We start from the raw sequence: 25,096 nt of genomic DNA on the forward strand, positions 1-25,096 counted from the left end.
AATTTAAATGTTAGTACATAGTAACTAAGAAACCCAATATAAAGTGGGACCCAAATATTTGTGTTGTCATGATAGTGGACTTTCTAACTTTGATGCACTACCCTGAACACATATTGATAGTTGATAGCACAAGGAAAAACTTTGAACAGTATCTAAGGTAATTCAGTTAAATTATTTTCTTATCAATTAACAACTTTCCAACAAGAGTGGGATTATAATAATGATACTAATCACACTGCAATTTAGTTTGCAAATCAAATTTGTATTTCTAGGTAGCAACAGGTTTCATTTCACTGTAGAGCGACATCTAAACCAATCTATAATGGCTGTTTCACATTGAACACGTAAGCAGAGTGTAAGCAGCAATTTATATATTTTTATTTTTGTGCCCATCAACAGATTTGAGCATTCAAACAGCACGCCAAGGCTCACATCGTTTCGGCGCCAAGTCTGCACTGCTCACACTGAACTAAAGCCACATTGTTCTTGGTAAAATTAGTTAAAGAGTTAACAAGAAAAATGACACATTTCAGCATAAAATCCTATAAGTGAGGTGTTCTGTGTTTCACAGTGACCAGTGCTGCAGCAGAAAGGAAGATCTTTACTGAATAACAATGTAAATTTGAGTCTGTTCCCCATACAAAGCTACCATATGATTGCAGAGGTTTTGGTTACACTTTATTTCGATATAGTCCACTTTGGACATTCTACTAACTAGTCACTTTGCAACTAAATGTCAATTAACTCTCATTAGTGTTAGTGGAATAAGTTGATATGTACATGCAAAGTTACTTAGTCAGTAGACTGTCTGTTGGGGAGCATCAAAATAAAGTGTTAGCAGACAGTCTACTAATACTCTAATGAGAGTTAGTTGACATGTAGCAAAGTTATTTATAGTCCGTAGAATGTTTAAAGTGGACCATCAAAATAAAGTGTTACCATTTTTTTTTTTTTTTTTAGTGAACCATTCCTTTAAACAGCTGAGCAAGCAAAAGAAAAGCTTTCCAACACACAAAAAAAGCCTTTTTGCCTTAAATATCACAAAACAAACACAGGAGCCTACTTATGTTTAACACACAGACACACAGAAAAGTGTTTATATTATTTTCAAAGGTATAAGTTTTAGTTACCGTGGAGACCTATGCCACGACATGTGGCTTCAATAAAACTATGACATTAAGGGCCTTATTTATGGGGATATATTCGTTTTCTCAGTTTTTACAAGCAGTGAATTATGAGGAAAATATTCAAACGTTTGTTCACATTCAAAAGACTTGATCCTGATTTATGAGTTCGAGAAATTGCCGGATGCAACCGTTTGCAACCTCAGAGTCACTTTTACCATTTGAAAATGGAAACTGAGACCAAATACTGGTAGCAATGTGCTAAAACTCTGGGAAGGAGAGCGGAGGGAAAGCATCTGACCTACTTTTGAGCATTTCTCACTTCTGTAAGACATGCTCTCGGATTCCCCCGTTCCCTCAGCAGGACGCGCTGCTCTCGTCCTGTCCTGTGAGGGTCAGAGAGAGAGAGAGAGGAAACAGGAGGCAGCGAGGTGAATGTCGCACTGTAAGCCGCTGCTGGGAAGCAGTGTAACGAAGGGTAACGAAGACAGTAGTGACTCCTAACTAGAACAACATTTCAATAACATGACACTAGTTAAACTGTTTTCAAGACATTGTTGCCTTTTCAATAATGAGCTACTTTTTCCATTCACATCTTAAAATGCTACATGCCCAACTAACAAAAATATTAACATTTTGCTAACATTACCTTTTTTATGTTTTAAGAAAAAACATACTGCTGGGTTCTGCCTGTCGGCTCATTTTTTTGGGTTATTTGCATAGTGTTGGTGGGTAGTTTTGTGTAACACACTGCTGGGTTTAGTTTCACTGATAGTGGAAATGATGCAGCTCCTCACAATATACCCAGCCTGCTGGCTCATAGTAACTCACTGCTGGTTTGCCAAACTGGATTTATCAACGGTCATTTTGTCTCCCGTCTTGAGAGAAAACTTCCTGAGGTGATTTTCCTGAATAACTTTAAGGTTTGTATTCACTTGTGTATCTGATAATTAGCCTACCGTACAGACAAAAACATCTGTAGTTTCAGATTTTTTCAATTACATTTAACGTCCAATAGGTTCACTTGAGTTGCAGACCGAGGGATAGATGTGATGTGGCCATTGAAGTTTCATCTCCCATTAAGAGAGTGTCATGGCCGTGATGTGTTTTGACTAGGGCTATCAAGTGATTTTAATCTAATTAATTACATGATGTGGCAAGTAATAAAAGTAAAAAAATTAATCGCACATCAAGTTTGGCTGAGAAATTACCCCCAAAAGATAATTTAAAGTCATTATTGTGTAAAGCATCAAATAGAGATTACAAAAAGTAGCTTAAGCAAGAAATATTTTATTTGATTCAGCATAGAATTTATTACACATAAATATTTGGACCATTTTTATTTATTTTTTATTGTTGTTGTTTTTAATAATGGAAATATGATTTTTTTTTTTTGTGTGTGAAAATATATACTCTAAATAACAAACTAAAACTGCAAGAATGTCTTAATGATTAAGTCATTCATTCATTCATTTGATTCGTTCAAACGGCTGATTCATTCAGGAGTGAAGCAAAATGGTTCTCTTTATGAATGGTCCATTGAATCATTGGTTCACCCGATTCGTTTCAAACGCATTAAACGCCACTGTGTGTTGCTTGGAGATGAACAGTTCTGCTTTGTCTTCATATTTTTGTTGTCAAAATTCAGCAAAACAGACAATATTGTGTTTAAAAAACCATTAACTTCTGATTTTTTGAACTGTTGTGTAAAATCAGTAGGATCACATTTGAACTCTTTTCTAGATAACTGCTTTCTAGACAGAAAAGCAGCTCTCATGTGATATTGTACATGTTACTCGTGTGATATTGCTTATCTATGTGATGTAAATATGAGACAAAAACTCATACAGGGCATTTTTGCTCTGATATCTTGACTTTTAGGGACATTCTAGGCTCCATCGTGCAATGAGTTTTCATATTCGTCATCAGTCAACTGTATAAAATGGCAGATGACCTATGTAGATCTGGGGCGGAGCAAGTGCGTTAAATGCGTTAATAATTTTAACACGTTATTTATTTATTTATTTTTTTACTGTACTTAATCTAATTAACATGTTAAATCAACATACCTAGTTTCGACACAACCAGGGTTAAAATCAGCTGCCACTATGATTATAATGGGAGAAAAGCTCATGCTGATGGAAGGTGAGACAGAGGAGACAGAAAGCGTTTTTCACTTAGCAAACGTAAACATTGTCATCTGTTGAACCAGAAAAGACATTTCACACCATACTGATACCAGTTTTTTTTTCTTCCCACAGATGCCAGAAGAGCAATGAGGCTGCTCCTGTTGCTCCGGTCACAAATGCTTTATGTTATTAATGAACTTGCTATCAAATAAAATTAATAGATCTAGACTGTTTACTGTCAATTCATTTCATAAATAGAAATCTGTTTATCAATATATGTATAACTAAATAAATTAAATAAATATATAAATAAATAACATTTTGCTGCAAGGAAAATGGTAATAACCATTTATGAGGTAAACTGAACCCAGCTTTTAGTCAATATGAGCTGACTTAGCATGAGTCAACTTACTAGGATGTGTTCTGTGCAATATTTAGCACTGGGTTGCCAGTTAGGCTGTTTTTAACCTAGTAGTTTAACCTTTTTTTAGAGTGTTAAGGGAACATTCTATTGTTCGAATATTATACAAATGTTACTTTTAATGTTCTCTGAACATTCTAAAACAAACAGTAACTACATGAACAATGTATAAATAATGTTTTGTTACTGGAAGAATGTTTGTTCATAACTTTGAGAGAACCTTGTCAGGATGTTAGTCAAAGTTCTAAGAATGCTCCCTGTTAACTGGGTCACTATTTTGGTAACATTGCAATGCAATGTATGATTCATTGTGATGTATCAGTTCATTCAGATGGAAAATAAAAGCACTACCATTTAAAAGTTTGGGGTCAGAAAGAAACTAATACTTTAATTCAGCAAAGATGGATTGAATTGATTAAAAGTGACAGTAAAGGCATTTACAGTTCTGTTTCAAATAAATGCTGTTCTAAAAACTGTATCATGGTTTAAAAATATGAAGCAGCACAACAGTTTTCAACATTCATAATGATCAGAAATGTTTCTTGAGCATCAAATCATCATATTAGGATGATTTCTGAAGGATCATGTGACACTGAAGACTGGAGTAATGATGCTGAAAATTCACAGGAATAAATCACATTTTAAATATATATTCAAATATAAAACATTTATTTTAAATTGTAAAAATATTTCACAATACTACTGCTTTTCCATATATAATGAAGCCTTGGTGAGCAAGAGTTTTCTTTCAAAAACATCTTACCGACCCCAAACCTTTGAATGGAACTGTGTATGAATCATGTTTGTTTTTTTTTCTCTCTAGTTCAGATTGGAGAAAAACAACAAAATTATCATCTGATAGTTATATTAAAATATTTATATAAAAATATATTATTCCTTTAAATAGCTTTGATATTGCCCACCTCCCCCACATATCTTAAATGATATTGGCTGCTTTGTGTTAGTAGCTTATAGTGAAGCTAACTACTTAATTGTAGTTTAGCTTCTTAAATAGTGAGAAACTTAGTTTCAGAGGCTAAAATCACACAGTTGCTCAATACAGCAGTCAGTTTTGTTTAAAGCACCACATAAAAGCATAGTACAGCATACTATAACCCAAGCATCTACCACGTATTTTCAGAACTCAAATTTTGAGAGCGGGTTTGGTTTATATATTTGCTGCATTGCAACTAGTTGTTCACTGCGATTCATTGTTTTCTTTACTGTCAATCACCAATGTTAGGGCTGTCAGCTTTACTCTGAAAACTGGCACAATATAGTGGTACTGTGCAGTCATAAAGTGCGACAAAACTCCTGTTAAGTGTTTGTGCAGAAGAGAAAGAGAGGAAAAAAACAAGCCAAATCCTGCAGATGATGAAAGCGTTGGGAGTTGCTTTTTAGAAATAAAACTGAAATGCAATAAAAACTCAAGACATTTAGTATGGTTACCTGCATTCCACAAATCAAAAATGACTCAACTTGGAAATGGACTTTGGTGACCTGTTCATGCAGACATTTTTCTCTTCCTGTCTGCTGTTGTACGTACAGGACATTTGGAGACTCGCACGACTCGCACCTGTTAGTAAACACTGTTTTTCCGATCTCTGTGGAAGCAGCCAAAGTGGCTTCCAAAAAACTGCTGCTGAGAGTCGAGGCCTTGAGAGGCCGAACGGAAGCCAGATTAAGCAGCGAGGGCAGAGGAGTGGGAGTGGGAAGAGAAGGGAATGCTGGGAAAGAAATGAAAGACTGAGAGAGAGTGGGAGGGAGAAAAGTGACTGAGAGGGAAAACAGAGAGAAATAAAGAGAGGGAATGTGAGATGGAAGTGTTCTTCTCTCCGCCCTGATGCTCACCTGCCAATAGCAAATTGAAAACAACTCTGTTCATAATCCCTGGGAACTAAAAATACTTTTAACCCATACTTCTGAAGGCCCTTCCATGAAGGCTGCTCAGTCCCTGCAGGACTCCTTCTGAGCAATGGTCCAAAACACACACACACACACACACACACACACACACACACACACACACACACACACACACACACACACACACACACACACACACACACACACACACACACACACACACACACACACACACACACACACACACACACACACACACACACACACACACAGAGAGAGAGAGAGAGAGAAAGAAATGACAGGCAAAGAGCTGGAAGAATATATACTGGCACTTTAATTTGAATCCACAAACAAAAAAACAAAAAAAATTGAAAGCGTTCAACTTTTTTTTTTTCCTGAAGAAAATGTGAGTAGTTCTTGCCATGCAAAAGTTGCTGCCACAATGCTAGGGTGTTGCCAATATGCATGCTGCACTGTCAGAAAAAAATGTACAAAGTTTGTACCTTTAGGGGAACAGCAGTTTGTTTCTGGGGCAGTACCCTTAGAGTAGTAATATGCAGGTACTATATGAGGTACTATTATGAAACTTTATGGGTAGGTAATGTAGGGCACAAGCTGTTGTACCCCTACATGTACAAACTTTGCACATTTTTTTATAAGGTTTTCTTGCAAGGGAGTTATGAGTGGTTGCTTACTGACCAAAAAAGTCCATTCTCAAGTCTCTGTGTATATGACTTGAGTATCATATTTGATATATCAGGCTTTTATAAGGCTCATAAAGTGAGAATATGGAGCTCATACTAAAGGAGGAAAAACAGCTATTTTATTCAGAGGTTCAAACTGAGCAAAAACATGCAATTTGGAGTAGATTGCTGGTATTTATATGGACAAAAAGTGCAATGAAATTCTGATATACTGTAATCAATGAGATCTTCATAATTATAACAGTATAACAGACTACTGACATAAAATGTGTATAAATATCACTTGTTACTCAATATCTCCCAATTATATGTCTTACTATATGGTTAGTTTTATGATCTAAAGTAGTTTTTATTGAGGGGGCAAAACATATAAATCAATGAAATACAATGATGATTGAGAGATGAACAAATGTATATACAGTACCGGTAAAAAGTTTGGAAACATTACAATTTTTAAATGTTTTTGAAAGAAGTCTTATATGCTCATAAAGGCTGCATTTATTTAACCAAAAATAGAGAAAAAAACAGTAATATTGTGAAATATTATTACAATTTAAAATAACGGTTATCTATGTGAATATACATTGAAATATAATTTATTCCTGTGATGCAAAGCTGAATTTTCAGCATCATTACTCCAGTCTTCAGTGTCACATGATCCTTCAGAAATCATTCTAAAATGCTTATTTATTATGAATGTTGGAAACATTTTGGGAACATTTTGGGAACTTGTGATACTTTTTCAGGATTTATTGATGAATAAAAAGTTTAAAAAGAACAGCATTTATTCAAAATAGAATTTTTTTTTTTATCAATTTAACACATCCTTGCTGAATAAAAGTATTAATTTCTTTCTAAAAAAGAAAGAAAAAAATTACTGACCCCAAACTTTTGAACGGTACTGTATGTTGCTACTAAAGATCTTTATTTTAAATAAATTCTGTTCTTTTTTAACGTTTTATTCATCAAAGAATCATGAAAAAAGTATCACAGGTTATAAAAAATATTAAGCAGAAAACTGTTTCCAACATTGATAATAAATCAGCATATTAGAAAGATTTCTGAAGGATCATGTGACACTGAAGACTGGAATAATGTTGAAAATGTAATGAAAAATAGTAAATGTAATGAAAAATGTAATGAAAAAATGCTAAAAAATAGTAATGATGCTGAAAATTCAGCATTTCATCACAAAAATAAATTATATTTATTTTAAAAAGTAATAATATTTCACTATATTACTATTTTTTCAGTATTTTTGACCAAATAAATGCAGCCTTGATGAGCAGAAAAGACTTCTTTCAAAAACATTAAAAATAGTAACGTTTCCAAACTTTTGACCGGTACTGTATAGGCTATATATACAGTATCTGAACCGTATCTAAATCTGAATTTTTGTAAATAGCCAGGACTGCCACTAAATGTCACTGGCCCAAAATCCTGCTCCACATTTCTGCATGTTAAAATGTCAGATATGATTATGTGGCAAAATATTCCCATTCAGTGTGTACAAAAAAAAAAAAAAGAAAAAAGAAAAAGAAAGTGATTTTTCTTTGGAAACTCAGTATGCATGGAAACGTATCTCTGTTCCTGCGGCCATCTGTGCGTCCTCTACTTTCTAACCTCCCAGAGCATCTTGATCTTCCTTTCTCGCTTCTTTAGAGGCCCTGGACACGTAGAAGGGCCCCAGATTTCATTCCCACACTGTGCTGAGCTCGTGTTAGAGTATTGTATTACATGAGACCTGGTCTCTGCCTGTAAACAGTATAAAAGCGTTGGAAGAACAGTTGTTATTCTTTCACAATCTCTCTCTCTCTCTCTCTTTCTCATCCTTTACTCAGACTCTTTCTGTCTCACTCCCTTTCACTCTTTCCCTGTTACGCAATGCAGTTTGGCTGTCACTAACTCCCTAGTAGAAGCAGAAGAGGGTCCAGGTCTTGCGTAAGTACCGAGTCCCCCTTTTTCGACAATAACCCCACTCGAGAATCTCACCAAGAGATGTTTGGTGGACCAAAACCAAATCTCTCAAGGCAGCTATGAGGAAACCGAGGTTTTTGTGATCAGGATGTTCTGTATAAACACACAGGCGGTAAATCTGCACTCAGTCTACACTTAATGCTCAGATCCAACTCGATACGTTTCTCCCCAAGCTTTCAAAATATCAACAACTCGCACTCACATCTGAGGGAACCCAAAGAAATGTGCAAAAGTAGACGTTCATAAATAAATAGCTGGTGGATAATCTCACTCAGCCTATGACTAAACTGCAAATGTCTAGTCCACATCGTAGCTCATTCTGGTAAAGAACCGCCAACACATAGACAAGAAAAGACTGACTGACGTGTAAACCAACCAGTCGTAGTTGCTTTTTATCTTCCATTTACTTTATGTAGACTATAGAAATAGCTTATGCCACAACAAGAGGTCACTGTGTGGAAAAAACAAAACACTAACATTCAATAATATGGGGTCAGTAAGGATCCATTAAATTGATCAAAAGTAACAGTACAGACATTTATAATGTTACAAAATATTTATATTTCAAATAAATGTTGTTCTGTCATGACAACTTTTGGAGTGTTTGGCATGATAATGGATATGACAATGTTGATATGTTTGGTCTTGGCGGAATAGATAAGCTACACTGCTGCTGAAGAGCAAGTACAGGATTTTTACTGCCTATAACATACATGACACGCTGCTGTGAGCAAGTAAGACATGCTGCTGCTGTACAATATAGAGTAAATTAAATACCCATGGCAGATCTATACAGGTGGAGCTGGGGAAGGTGGAGAGTTTCTGAAAGCAAGCTGCACTGCCTAGGCAAATTCTACTCATGTATTTGAAAGTTGAGTAGCGAGCTCATTGGCCACTGATAAAGCAGGAACCAATCAGCTGTGTCCTATAGAATATGATGTGATTACAAGCAGGTTGAGTTAAGGAGCTATTAGCCTGTGCCATATAGAGTTTCATGACAGAACTTGTATTTCTGTTGAACTATCTATTCAACAAATAATCCTGAAAAAAATCAATTATCACCATTTCAACAAAAATATGAAACTGTTTTCAACACTGATAATAATGTGAAATGTTTCTCGAGCAGCAAATCAACATATTAGAATGATTTCTGAAGGATCATTAAAATAGAAAACAGGGGCCGTATTCACAAAACATCCTACGGCTAAAAGTAGCTCCTAACTTGCCAATTTAAGAAAAAATAAATGGGCGTGTCAGTCCTAATTTTAGGAGTCCTAAATTTTTTCTCTAAGAGTATTTCACAAAGCATTTTAGTGCTAAAACTAGCTCCTAAATCTGTGAAACGTTAGGAGTAGTCAAGAGGATTCCTAAGTCACTAAGACCAAATCACAAACATTCTTAATCCACCCAAAGACACTGAACACCATTGAGACAATAGCGATAGAGCCTTGGGTGCTGAACACTTACAAATGATTGATTAGATAAAAAATATATATATAATAAGCGTATTTGGTGTGCTGTCCAAGGGGATGGAGGGCTCCGAGCTTGGAATTTTATTCCAAACCCAAAGTTCTCTCCATATCCCCAGCCGAGAGTGGAGCAGGGTGGCGGAGGGCTGCAGAAAACTGTCAAAGTAACTATAGGTGAGTCTCTCTCTAGCTTAAGACTTTGGTCTATTCCTTAGTAAAAGTTGGTCTCAGCAGCTTTGTGAATAGGTTTAAAGAGAAAACTCTTAGCTAAGAACTTTTACTGCTATTTAGGAGAACTCTTAGTGGTAAGATAAAATGTTTTTCTTTTAAATTTGAATAATATTTCACAATATTACTTTTCCCCCATATTTTTGTTCTAATAAATACAGCCTTGGTGAGCAGAAGAGACTTCTTTCAAAAACATAAAACTTGAAATAATGGGTCAGAAAACTCTTCTGCCAGTCTAAAAGATAAGAACCTCTTATTTCATTGACATAACTCAGAAAGCAAAACGGAATATGCACATCTTCTTGTAAATACGCTGCTACTAAGACAGAACCGTTTCCAGAGTATTTAAAAAACATTTTACTCTTGGAAGGTGTCTAAACTCCAAGATTAGAGCTTGCCAGTATGATAAAGTGCCTTCCAGTTTTGTGTGCAATATAAGTACATTCGTGGGGTTGGAATAACATGCTCCGATTGGCTGGCTGTACGATGTCATGCACGTTTTCTGCTGCAGGTTGCTCCATTTGTATGCATCAAAATCACACAAAAAACATCCATGCACGCCCCAGTAGAGCTGACGTGAGTGGCTGTGACAGGGAGCGCAGTGGAGGTTCAAGCGCCCGCCCTTGGCCCACACTCTCTGCTGTGTTGGGTTGTTTTTGTGATGGCCTGTCCGCACGCCTGTGTTTATTTACAGAGGGAGAGGCGCTGGGAGATCTCTCAGAGTCACTAAACATAATCCGTCATGCACACGCACCGGCCTCTTCTGGAACGAACACAAATGCTGACACACTTCTTACACCCATGCACTCCAAACACACTCGAGAACGACTTCAACTTTCTAAACAAGCACAGAGGACCCTGTATTCGGACAAAGAAAAATGATTGAACGTCACTCCAATTGATCACAAAACAAGTGGAAAGTGGACCTTTCTAAAATAAGTTTCAAATGATAAAACACTAAACCTTCAGATTGTTTAGCTACTATTTACTTTCTCATCTATCTATGGTTCATTTAGAATCAACTTGTGTGTTCATATACTGTAGCAGGACAGATATTCTCTGGAATATGTCGTTATTTGGGTATAATTAGCTCCATTTGCCACATGTAACAAATTAGTTTGTGCACCCTGTAATTTTCTCAGAGATAAAAGAGCAACTTCTGTCTACAACTGTGTTAAAAGGCACAAATTATTTTGCTCTAAAACTAACAAAACGGCTGACCTCAGACGAGCAGAAATAGCAACAAAAGCAATACTGTTTCGATGCGGGTTTAAATTTAGGGTGTTTGCAAACCTTTTCATGACTGCATGTTTGCTTAGAGACAAAACCTCACTGTCACAGTGTGGGTAACACTTCATAATAACTTCATCAACATACATTAGTGCGTTATATGACTCTCAACAAATCACTACTTAATGTACATTCTGATGAAAACTTGATTCATACATTTTCACAAACATTCCTTCATTTGGTTGAACAAGAACGACTGATATGTTGAGCATAATGCTTGTTAATGATATATTAGTGAAAACGAGCATTAGTATGATCTGGATCCTTTGGCATTCTCAGTCATTTTACCCACAGGGTAGAATGTGAGCCGTCTGGCGCTGACTTCAGTCATTCTTCATTTTGAGGAACATGTACAAGAGACAACATATATTTACTCAGTGAACTACACTATTAAAGGTATCCTGCTATAGTTCAGTTCATTCACTCATATAAGGCGGGAAGGTGATTAAATCTACACAAATCAAACATTGTACAAACTCCTGTAATGATTAAAGTTCTATAATAAATCATATGAAGCTGTCTATGTGAAAACTGGAAAGGTTTTCTCTGCGATTACGGTGCTGAACAACCATTAAAAGAGTGTAAGAGCTCAAAATATTTCTACAATGCCAAATACTGAAACTAAAGCAATGATCAAGTCAATCTCAGAGTGCAAAACTCAATTTAGCAAATTCACTTTAATGAAAATGTACATTTAAGCTATTACAAATAATGGGGAGCATGAATGATATCCCCAGCGAACAAAACTAAGAATGTTTTGCTAACGTTCCCATTAAGTTTCCAAAATGTTATTTCTGAACATTTAAAATGTCCAGCATACGGAAGAGGATTAGGGCCAAGCAATACAAAAAAAAAAAGGAGATTAAAGTCATTATAATGCAATATTAAACTCTTAAATTTTAAACTTAAATTTTGAGAAAAATATTGAAATACAATGTTGAAAATAAAATAATTTCATTTTAAGAATAAAGTCATTGTGTTGAGAAAAAAATCACTAAATTTTGAGAAATAAAAAACTGAAATGTCGAGAATAAACACATTCAATCAGTGTCATGTTCACTGCATACTGATAGAGGACATGACAGAGTTGGATCACTTAGTCAAAAAGCCTAATGTGGCTTAATGCATTAACATTGATATTAAAAGATCAAATTCTGTGCACATCTTAATAAAGCATTCTATGTAAGCAGATCCCCAGAATATGATCACATCAAGGACGATAACGGTAAAAATATCATTCTAAAAATCATTCAAAATTTAAAAGAATAGCAGAGTTCACACCGCAACTATAACAGTAACGGCACAGAGGAACACTGTAAAAATGTGTAAATGAGTGTAATTTTAACTATGGAAAATAGGTTGACAGTAAGTTCCCGTACAGTGAGAAATTCTAAAAGATCTAACCGGACATGGCTTCCTCTTTTAACACTTATGGTGTCTCAGTATACTTTTATAGGTACAATTTTTAGGTTGAATTTACTGGGTTAAATTTAAATTTTGTAAATTACAGTTTTATACTGTAAAATTTACAGGATGTTCTGTAGGCAAGGCAAGGCAAGTTTATTTGTATAGCACATTTAATATACAATGGTAATTCAAAGTGCTTTATATAGAACCAAATACATAAGAATAAAAATGGAATGCATAAGAAATAAAAATAACAGTAAAAACAGAGAATACCACTATCTGGATGTTAGTGTCAGGAAGTGTCAGGGAGTTTTTTGTTGTCCGTCAGAGCGGATCTAAACGGATCTATCCATCAGAGCGGATCTAAATGGATCTCTCCATGCTGGAGGGATAACTCAACTTTTTTTGTCCGTCAGAGCGGATCTAAACGGATCTACAGACCTGCAGAACCGCAGTGTGCACTACACTGTAAAAAAGAATTGTTGGTTTAACTTAAAAAAAGTAAGTTGCCTGGTTGTCTTAAAATTTTGAGTTCATTGAAATAAATAAAAAATAAAAAATTGAGTTAATACATTGACAGCGCTTGGATTAAACAACAGAAACTCAAAATATTATGTTATCTGAGCCACCTTAATTATCTAAGTTGATTTGACAAAAGAAAAAATGTTGAGATAACAAATCATGAAAATAATTTTTTACAGTGTAAGAATAAACAGAACGATATTGTGCGTTGATGTGGATGCTAATATAGTTGTGGTTATCTTTCTAGTTTAGGTGTGAATGGGCCTGAACCCTAACCTTACAGTCTACTAATGTTCTAATGAGAGTTAGTTAACATGTAGTTCCTTATAGTTAGTAGAATGTCTAAAGTGGACCATCAAAATAAAGTGTAACCAAAATGTTAGATGAACATCTAATTTAAACTTTTCTGGAAAAACGTTCCATGAATGATGTATAAATAATGTTTTTGTGCTAATCTTTTGAGAACATAAAATAGCAGATAACTTTGAAAGAAGGTTCTGTTAGCATTACTGGAAGAACGTTTGTTCAGTACTTTGAGCGAATCTTGCCAGAACTTTCTGAGAATGTTCCCTGTTAGCTGGGTTCATGCTAAGATACTGCTTTTGTTCGGCTAGTTATTAACTGCACGAAAGTTGGTTTAACAGTGTAATCACGAGTGTTATTTTAGTTGCTCGGAGGAGATAACGCTAAGAAGTTTAACAGCCACGTCCAGCTGTTTTTGCTCAATGACTCACTGTCATTTTTTTAACAGGTTAGGTGTGTTAGTGGCAAAAAATATGGTGCTGATATCCAGCGCAAACAGAGAGCATACTTCAGCAAGCACTCAAAGCACGTATATACTAAGTCATATACTCTTGAACAGCATAAACCACACAAAGTCATAAAACGGCTGCAACATAAACCATTTCCTAGAGCCATGGTCCCGTTGCACAGAGGCGGCCTTGTGTTCCTGTGCGTACAGTCACAAGGGAGCTCTGTACTGGGCTCCAAGAGACCTGCGTTTAAAAACAGACCGGTGGGGCCACGGTATGTTAGCATTTATGCATGCATGGACATTTAATACCACAGTGAAAACATACGGACCTGTTGAGCTGTATGGGACATTAGATTTAATGGACGGACGATATTTGAACGAGTTGGTTTGTTTCTTAAATAACGGGGCAGAATAATCCATGTGTCACGAGAGTGGCTGTAAATAACGGGTGTTGTGTGTGTGTTTACTGTTGGAAATTTTACTATGTGAATGATGTATGAGCAATGTTCTTGCTGGTAATAAAGCAGTAAACTAGAAATTGATGCAATTTGGTGAATAAAAATACTCTTAAAAATAAAGATTCCAATTAGAACCAAAATGGGTTTTGGAGCCTGGTTTCATTACACTGCAAGAATTCTATCAGTGCAAGAACATATATCACTGCTCAAAAGAATTCACATTTAGAAATAATAATAATAATAATAATAATAATAATAATAATACTTTCATTCAGCAAGAATGCATTAAATTGATCAAACGTGACAGTTAAAGACTTTTACATTTTACCAACTATAAAAGAATCCTGAAATTATATTAAACAGCGCAACTGTTTTCAACATTGATAATTATAAGGAAAAAAATATTATTCAAATCATCATATTAGAATGATTTCTGAAGGATCATGTGACACTGAAGACTGGAGTAATGATGCTGGAAATTCAGCTTTGATCACAGGAATAAATTACTTTTTAAAATATATTTTAAATTGTAATAATATTTCAAAATATTACAATTTTTACTGTATTTTTGATCAAATAAATGCAGCCTTAGACTTCTTTCAAAAACATTCAAATATTTGAACCGACTTTTGAACGGTAGTGCAACTTGTTCAAATAACCCTATGTAGTATGTATCAAACTCATATCTTTTCTATTGTTGTTTATAATTTCATATGACATCCAAAAATGGAAATGGATGTTAAAAGTGGATTTAAAGAACCCCCATACCAGTATGTATGTCTGAAGAAACCATAATGCACCACAAGGCCATATTCCGCTCTTTGACAAAGTCTTGATTTTGTTTTTGGGGTCTACTAGAACAGGTTTTCATGCTTGAATGTTCAAAAAACACATTATCTTCCTCATATTCTCCATTGTTGCAGCTCCTCTCTTCCCAGTCTGTCAGTAACACTCTGTTTAGTTCCTGTCTCTATGAATCCCCTCCTTCTCAAAAGCACAGTGTGCTCTGATTGGTCGGCTGGAGCAGTGTGTTGTGATCGGTCAAGCGCTTCGAGCGTGTTTGAAAAAATGTCCCGCCCCTTACCATAACCGAGAGTTTCAACACACTACTAACTAACTCAACCAGGCCCCGCCCCTTTATTCTGAGTATTCATTATTTAAATGAGGAATATTGTGAAGAAAACTCAAGACTACAATGGAGGCCTTTCAGGGAGTTCAGAAACAGTGACGCTGATATAGAGAAGAACTCCTGATGGAGGGACTGTGGAACTTTTTCATGCTCAAACAGCAACATTACAAGAAAGTTGAAAATGTAAATAATAATAATAAACTCCCCTTTAAACTCCACAGAACCATCCGGCCAACTCTTAATCAGAAGAGGGTTCACTGCTGAACCAAAGAGCCACTAAGAACCTTTATTTTTAAGAGCACATGAGATTGGCTGGAGGTGGGGGAGAGGGGAGAACCTCTCCAGTGACTCCAGCTCCACACCCCAGCAACAGTGGGTCTCTGGGTGGAATTTTCCATGGAGCATGTGGCATGGTGCGGAGTATACGCACACTGCTCTCTAGTTTAAATAGTGCTGTGTGGGCTCTGCCAGCGCTCTGTCTCCGCATGAGCCTCACTCTATATCTCTCTCTTTCTCTCTCACATATTTGTGTGGCTTCCAGTGCCGTTGTGCCCTGCAGTGCTGCCTGCGAGCGCTTCCTGGCGTCCAACCAAATAAGGCCGATAGGCTGGATGTGTTTATTATCCAACACATTATTCTGACACAGGACACTTCATTCCAAGTCCAGGAAAAAAGTTAACTATGTCCTATATATTCTGTTTTCTTTTCTATTTGCTCTTTGTTTCTTTGCCACACATTGGCTCAGTTCCAAATTCTGCACTGTCTACATAGGCAGCTGCCTTCTAAGGATTCTGAACTGAAATGGAATCTCACAACTGACCGATTTGGAACGCTCTACATAATCAGTCACTACAAATAGCACTCCTCGCAGGAAGTGCATGGGATACTTGACTCACAATTGATTTCAGTAAAGTTTGATATTAGCGTGTTGCTAAGCTAACGTCATTAAACTTTAAATAAAATACATAGCAAGCAAACATTTGGTACATTTGTTCATTTATTTATTATTTTTTTTAGTACATACTTTTTAATTATATTTGTAGGGTACAATGGGGCTAAATTCACACTGTGGTAAAAGGCGCATTTGATTATATTCTCCTCTAAACCTCTAGAAGGTACAAGAACTCTTTGCAGCACTATACTAAACATCCCTGTTTCACGGTGCACATGGAAATTTGGCTGATTCTTGATCTAATATTTAATGTTTTTAAAATGTTGTAGATTTATGTGGCAAATGGGTATCATTACAATTACTGAACATATACAAAAGTCTTGTTAATGATTTTTCAGTTTTGTTCAAGGTAACTAAATCAATATATTTTCAATAACTGAAGAATGTGTTAAAGTTTGGTATTTGTGGTAAAAAAAAAAAAAAAGCGCCCCTGCTGTTGGGACTAAAGGCACAATAATTGACAAAAAAATCTGGCTTACTTTTCCATGTGTTATCATGATACGGTTAGATTCCGATTTTAAAGGGGGCATATCATAAAAATCTGACTTTTTCCATGTTTAAGTGCTATAATCGTGTCCTTGGTGCATCTACCAACCATGAAAACATGACAAAGGACGACCCAGTAACTTTGTTTTGGTAAGCCTTTTTCTGCAAGCATGTGAAAAAAGAGCCGTTCAGATTTCACTCCCCTAGTGATGTAAGAAGGGGATCTTATTATAATATTACCACCCCTTAATTTGTACGTTTCCACCCACAGCGCTGCCATTTTGCAAGCGAAAACGGTGTAGATTAACATGACGGCACATGCTAGTTGATGATTTGAATCAACTCCACAGCAACTACATCAATTTATCCACTAACCATTCAGAAACGTATAATAGTTGTAACTTCTTCCTGAGTCTCTCCATCAGTGTCGACTCCGGTTTGAACAATGTAAGATGAACACCGTTACTGACAATCCTCATTTTGGCTGTGTGAGATTCTCCAGCTTTGTTGTTGTTGAGCTGTTAAAGCTCCGCCCTCTTCTGGAAAGGGGGCGGGAGCAGCAGCTCATTTGCATTTAAAGGGACACACACAAAAATGTTTGTGTTTTTGCTCACACCCAAATAGGAGCAAATTTGACAAGCTATAATAAATGATCTGTGGGGTATTTTGAGCTGAAACTTCACAGACACATTTTGGGGACACCAGAGACTTATATTACACCTTATGAAAAGGGGCATAATAGGTGCCCTTTAAATATCATTTAAGTTGGGTGTGACCATCATGTTAAAACTGTGATATTATGTAATATATAATAAAATATATGCATTGTCACTACTGCAAAGCTTTCAGAATCTTTACTAAAATTTATTTTAGTGTATTCTTAAAAAGAAAGATAAATTCAATAAATAATGATAATCTTCAATTGAGAATTGGGAAGCACATTTTCCTTAAGATTAGCCCTGTTATTCCCTAATCAACATTTCTGTTTTGCTTTGCTTGAGCTCATCGCAATACATTCTGGTATTTCAATATCCATTAGGGACACGTGATACTGCTTTAAACCTGTTGCACACCGCATCGCAGACAACTCACATCACAAACCAGACGAGCCATTCTGTACTCGCATGCTCAAGTTCAAGGCAGACGTCCAAAACAGTGAATCTAATCACCATACAGGCAAAAGTTCACTTCAACAATGAACAAAGTGGATTCAATGCATTTGATTAGAAAATGTGATGCATATTATGCTTTATCCAAGGAAGCTATGATGCCTTAATTCAAATGCGATACGTAGGCAGCTCAGGTTTTGGAGCAGAGCCATTGTGATCTAACCCACAATCTTAAAGTGCAGACTGCCAAAGTTCAATTCTAAAATAATCAGTGCCGTTTCTCTGATCGTTGACACAGGATTATTTATATCCCGTAAACTGACTGGGGCTGGCACTGTGCCATCTCTATTCATATTTGGAGTATTTATACAGCTGGAAAAGCCAAGAATAACAATTAATGCAAAATATACCTCGGGGCATAAAAGATCTCCTCATTTATTATGCTTTCATGCTGTATACTCACATTTGATCTGGGAACTCACAAAGATTACATAATTAATGGCACAATAAGGACATTTAAAAGCATTGATTTGCTTATACAGGACTGACTTTCAAGACACAGTGGGGTAGTATTTCGGTACACTGAGAAGCATTATTCAAACGTGGTGTGAGAGAGAGAGAGAGAGAGTAATGGGGGAAGGAATAAGGATAACATTCTGGTTGCTAAAAGAGAACATGAAATATCTTTTCAAATGATTGCTCAGCCCAGCTAATTGGCGTAAATAACGTAAGGATGGTGCACGAGGGTTGACGTCCTCACTGCAGACAGCTGCACAAATATTGATCAGGGGAGACCACACTATCGCCTGTGATGTGGTGACTGTGGCTTGGTGGTTAAATCTGTGCTGCAACTGAAAGTCTGTGGATTTAAACCCCTCCAAGGGGTGACGCATTGCCACTGTGTGCTTGAAAATGAAGCCTGGTTATTCCAGTGGGACTGAACCTCTAATATGTGTACTAAATGACAAACTAGTCATTTAGAATGTAGTCAAGACTCTGGCAAAGGTTCTTGGATAGCAAAGGAAAATAATCCCACCTAACATTTGACATGAGGTTCACATTATACAATTGGAGTACTCCAGTCTATAACCATCGAGCATCATATTTTCTTTAGAATTATGTAGGATATTTTACAACACAAATTTCATAAAGAAGATAATAAACCACGGACCAGATCTAAAGTGGTATCTAAAGATTAGTGGAATGACCTGCAGAGCATTTTAGCAAGGGAAGTTGAGTAAGTCATTTAGCTGGTTCTTTTATGGAAAGCGATTTAAACAGTGGCGTCACTACCGGTGGTGCGAGTGGATCTGGGGTGCAGTGACAGCCGAAACCACAAGCCACAATGTTAAATGATTGTGGTAACTGAGTAAATGCCAGTTTTCAATTTTGGAGGCTCTCTATACACACACACATATTACATTTATGCATTTTATCAAAATCAAAATTAGGCTAAAACTCAATAAAATACCAAAAAGACACTAAAATATCGATGAAATTGGTACTTTGATAGTTAAAAAGGTGCTCAACATATTGCAAACAAAGTTTGTTATGAATAACAGTGTTTTTTTTTTCCTATTTGCATTCTTTCATTTAGACTGAGGGAGGGTGGGGGTGGCAGGGAGTCCCTCAAGTGTTTTTGCACTGGGGCCCAAAAGATCCTTTTTACACTACTGGCCTTACGCGCACACAGTGATATCAAGGTTTGAGCTTTCAGTTACAAGCCACAATCTTACAGCAGTACTCAACCCCACCCCAGAAACAGGTTTGAAACACTCACTCTCGGCAGGGTAGAAGGGCTGCATGTCTATCTTGTGCACTTCTTTGGCGTAGTACTCCTCCTCGCTGCGCTGCCTCTCGCAGGTGGCCGCTCGCTCGTTGGCTTTCTCCTGCAGCAGGTCCCGTGTGCTGTTATAGATGGCGATGATGTCCCGGGATACTTCCTCGGGCTCGGGGTAGATCTCAGGAGGACTGCTCAGCTTGAGTTTACTGAGGATCTGACCGCGGATGGCCTCGATCCGCTTCTTTTTGAACTGATCCATGTCCAGAGTGCTGCATGTGGATAAACTGACGGCCACTGTGGCTAAATCCAAGGTCAGAAGGAGACTCAAGACGTACAAGTTCATTTTGTGCTTTTGTTTTTGTACCAGAAGCGAGTCTGAAAATGCTAATTAATGAATTGAGTCACGCAGAAGCCTAATCATTTCACTAAAATATATTCAGCCAACTTTTTCCAACCTTTATTATCAATGGCAAACGTCTCTCTTTTTTTTATTGTACCTGCAAATCCATCCGAGGTGCCAACATGAAATGGTCTGTCAGATCCGTTATATGCGGGAGAGAAACTAAGATCTTCATTCCAAATCACTTCATGGTAAGTGCACAAAAGCACGGGGCACTAAAACAGCCGTTGATTTGGCCATCAAAAGTTTCTGCTTCTCAAAGCTCTGTTGATGCAGTTGTTGATGACAGACGCGTCGCCTGCGGGCTTTTTGCGCGCACCTCCACCGCATCAGAGCGCCGCGAACTCTCTCCAAACCGCCGCGCAATCACGCCTTCCACTCGCCCTCACTGTATGAGAAGATGTGGAGGTCCAGGAAAAGCCTCTGCTCACTCCGCAAGTCTCATCGCCTCTCCTCTGACGCACAGGTTTGCGCGTTTGGCACCAGCAGATGCTGAAGAAAATAAAGCTGTACCTGTCTCGCGCGTCCTAAAGTCGAGGAACAGAACAGAGCACGGAGTGATGGGATATATTACTGTAAGAGCAGGTAAAAGCGATTTCCTTTTCAGTTTACGCACTCCTCCATTCCTTCTGGTGGAAAACAACGGTCCCTGTGCCAGCACACACATGCACATCTGAAGGCAGCCGGCTGGAGAGGGAGATTTATATAGGACTGACTTCACCACGTGGTTGTGGTCATCACGGTGAGACCGGGAGATTCGTCAGCGCGCGGGTTTACCGAGCACTTCAGTGTAAATATCTCAGCGTGTCGTCTCTCGCTTCAGCACTGCGGCCAGGTCCTAACGCCCACTGGGTAGGCTACTTTCGCTCTGGCACAGCCCGACTGGGGGACCCTCATTTGAACCTCCCCAAAAGAAAATCAAAGTAAACCACAAAATAACAAGAAAAAGATTTCGAGAAGTCAACGTCTGCATAGGCTATTTCAACTGAGCATAAACGCATAAGGTATATGTCGACAAAACATTGGCTACTGTAAATATTTATCACTTTATTAAAGTGTTACACATACAACAAGGTCATAAAAACCTAAAAAAAAAAAGTATTTCAGATGGTTGACGTTGCAGAATACAATACATACAAACATAAAAAAATAAAACTAACTAGGTCATTTGAAAGTTTGTAATTCAGATTTTATATATTGCATAATGTATTTAACATTGCAGCATCAAAAGCTACGCTAACATGTTTTTAATAAGGTTGGTCATAATTATGCCTTCAGAAATGTACTTGTTTTAGAGTCTAAATTTGACATTGCAAGTCTTGTGTGTTCAAGATGCTTCTCGGAAAGAGGTATTTTTTTACAACCATCCACTTATCAGTTGTTTACAGTATCATGGTAACAGGGTTGATATTTTAAAATCACACACACAAATATTAATCATAACTGTCCACATGTAAGATATCCATCATCAGGCAAACAGTATTGAGGTTTCAGGCATAAAATGTTCACTTTATTATTCCGCAGTGTGGTACAGTTTATATTTATAGCCTTTATAAATTCAATGAAATGAGACAGAGAAGTCTTAATATGAAACCACCCATCTAATCTGTACTGTTATCTCGCTTCATTTGGTATAGTGCGAAAAAAGTTACAAATAGTAGCGTATGGTATTACTACTGTTATGACACAGGCAACTGATAAGGAATGAGAAAGCAGGCCCAGCTGTTGTATCAGCGTATAAATATCTTGCTGATAACCCATTTTGGGAGGTTGCTAAAGTCGGTGGATCACAGGGCCGAGGCAGATTCTCTGTGTGGAACATGCATTTTCCACTCTTCCTCCGTCTCCTTCAATGCACCTGCTTGATTTACTCTTCCATCCCTTGAGCTTATGCTTTAAAAAATCATCATTTGCCAAAGCCTTTTGTACCCGGCCCACACTCCAGTAATCTATCAGGAATGACAGGCCTTCAGAACCCCACCGACGGCCCTACCAACTTGCTGTAAACCAGATGTTATCACTAAATCAGTACCACCAAAGACAGATGTAAGACTGTATGAGAGTGAGGGAGAACAAGGTAAAGGAATAAGCTAAATCATATTAAGTGTAGAGAAATTGCACAACCTTTTTTTTTCCCCCTGCATGGTCCACCTGATTGTTCTCACAATCACTCGCTGTGGACTCAAGCAAGCTGATGAAATGAGGAAGAGGTTTTGTGATATAGGGGATGAGCAGTAAGGGAGCAACAGAGGAGCTTGACCCATTCTAGGGCGCTGTGTCAACATGCCCTGTTGAGGTCGGGCATTCCTGAGTGGCAGGTCACAGTGCTGTCGTGACAAATGGGCATTTTGCGTTGGCCAAAAAGAAGTGCTGTACCCTCTGAGGGTGATAGCGTACCCTCTCAGACACTGGGTAAATATATCCCAACTGGGTGTGTACACATAGCTCGACTGAGAGAGATAAAGAGAAAATCTAGAATCAGCACAACTGTCATTCCGGCAAGGCTGCACCCTCGAGGGTGAAAGGTTAACTCCTGGCAACCCTCCAATCAGAGAGGCCTATGGTGCACTTCTGCTAAAAGAGCCTGTTATATTACAACCTACAATCCCAATGAGCTCAAGAGAATACAATACACCATATGGTCCATATCATGATGGAAAGTATAAATTCAGTAGGAGTTCAGATTTCATGAACAGATCCGGCTTCTCCTAGAGGTCAGAGTGTCAAACAAGCAGTAGAGCACTGCACTACTTTGACAGCAGCGCCTCCTTGTGGTTAACTAAAGCATCACTAAAGCCAAGGGTGTCCAACCTTGCTTCTAAAGGGCTAAACCTATCCGGCTCCAAACCTAATCAAACGCTTGAACCAGCTAATCGAGATCTTCAGGATTACTAGATGCTTCAAGGCTGGTGTGTTGGGGAAAACTGGAGCTAAACTGTACAGGCTCTCCATAGTCTGAATTAGACCCCCTGATTAAGAAACATTTGGAGACTTATACTTTGTGTTTGTGAAATGTTAGTGCAACATGTCTAATGTAATGACAATCAGATTAAAAGTACCTAAATCAGGACTTTTGTGCTCCTGGAGGTCCACTGTCCTGCAGAGTTTAGTTCCAACCCTGATCAAACACCTACTTTCAAGTAATCCTGAAGACCTTTATTAGCTTATTTAGGTGCATATGGTCAGAGTTGAAGCAAAACTCTGCAGGACAGTGGACCGCCAGGAGCAGAATTGGGAAAAACCTGACCCAAGTATCCTGCTTTGGAGCCAACCCTGCTCCTGTAGTAGAATTCACATGTTGGATGACTCCTTTATCTATAACTCGGATTCTTAGTTGAGCCGATGAGTTGATTTATGTGTGTTTGATTATGCAGTCACTAGTCTACTGCAGGCTTGTTTTAGGGCCCAATCCTGCTCCTGGAGCACCACTGTCCTGCAGAGTTTATCTCCAACCCTAATTAAACACCTGAACCAAAGTAATAAAGGTCTTCAGAACCTCTATTAGAAACTTCTAGGCAGGTGTGTTGGGTAAAGTTGGAGCTCAACTCTGCAATGCATTGCGCCTCCGAGACCAGGGGCCTGTACCATGATGGTAGTTGAACAAACTCAGGGTTATAGGATTAGTTTTGAGTTGACAAATCCAAACCACTCCAATCTGGCTTTGTTGGTACCATGATGCTTATCATCAACTTTCTCTGTCAACTCAGGCTTTGATCCTGAGTTTGTGGAGCACGTGCACATGAATGAGTGACATCAGTGGTGAACAACCAACCATATGCCTTACAACAGAGAGAAACTATGATTCACTTCTCGCGAGAGAGCCAGCACGATTCAAAACTCTTTTGCTGAAAATGAAGAATTGAAATGCATTTACACTAATGGAAAATACTTGTCTGTGAAAGAGGACAAATAAAAGAAATTATCTTTCTCTATCAGTGCAAGTGAAAGTTGTGAATTTAGTTTATATAGTTGATAATAGCGATATAGACTCAAACATACAAGGTCACATGTCATATTTAAATGTAGTATATTTGCACCTTATTTATATTACATATGATCTATATATATTAATATTCATTGAAACTAAATGCTTAACTCTTAAACTATGTTCTTGGGTGTAATGAATTAATAAAAATATAGATCATATACTTATACAAATCATATATAAATCATAAAATAATTTTAAGTAATTATCATTAAAACCACACAATTTCATCGTTAAATATTTATTTTTACTATATGACCTTTAATTTAGAGGAAGAGAAACTGGGGGAGTGACTTTATTGTGTTGGGTGTGTCAGCGTCTCTTAGCTTACATCTGATTGGTCCAGTTTTAGTTTGCGATCTCTAAACCAGAACATAACCTGCCCCAGAGCAGGTTAGCCGTGGAGCGCAAGTTACTATAGCAATGAACATCGCTAAAATACAAGTTACTGTCATGGTACCTAAAACCCAGGATTGGTGCAAACTAATCTGAAACTTACCTGGATAGCCAGCTAATCCAGCTTCATGGTACAGGCCCCAGGGGTGCTTCTCATTTATTATTTGCGCATACTCTTCCTTTCCTCGCATCTCAGCTCCGACCCCTTAGGATGCAAGGGGAGGATACACCCGTGTATCATAGCTCATGACCCCTCTGGAAGCTTCCTCGTGGTGCAATTATAGAATTGAGATGCCCTTCAAGGTGGCCGAGTTCGATCAGTTTCCGGGTCACGGTTCAAAGACAAACATGGTTGTGCTGAACAACATGTTTTGTGCAAGAGAATTCTTGCCTGTCGAAAGCATGAAAGTGACCATCTTACACATATGACCACATGATTCTCCATATTGCTCACCTTATGTGTAAAATTATATACTGTATCAATATAAAAGTCAACAGAAATCATGA

At 37.6% G+C, this 25,096-nt stretch overlaps 1 protein-coding gene across 1 annotated transcript in view; it reads right to left on the reverse strand.

Annotated features, from left to right (window-relative positions):
- The window catches only part of tgfb2 (transforming growth factor, beta 2), a 56,466-nt gene extending 35,588 nt beyond the window's left edge, over positions 1-20,878 (reverse strand). The window contains exon 1 of the mRNA XM_067399896.1: positions 19,806-20,878. Within this exon, the coding sequence (XP_067255997.1) occupies positions 19,806-20,151 (346 nt within the window). The 5' untranslated portion in view covers positions 20,152-20,878. The remainder of the gene's footprint in view (positions 1-19,805) is intronic.
- Between the last annotated feature and the right edge of the window lie 4,218 nt (positions 20,879-25,096).

The sequence above is a fragment of the Chanodichthys erythropterus genome, chromosome 2 (assembly GCF_024489055.1).
Source record: "Chanodichthys erythropterus isolate Z2021 chromosome 2, ASM2448905v1, whole genome shotgun sequence".
NCBI lineage: Eukaryota > Metazoa > Chordata > Actinopteri > Cypriniformes > Xenocyprididae > Chanodichthys > Chanodichthys erythropterus.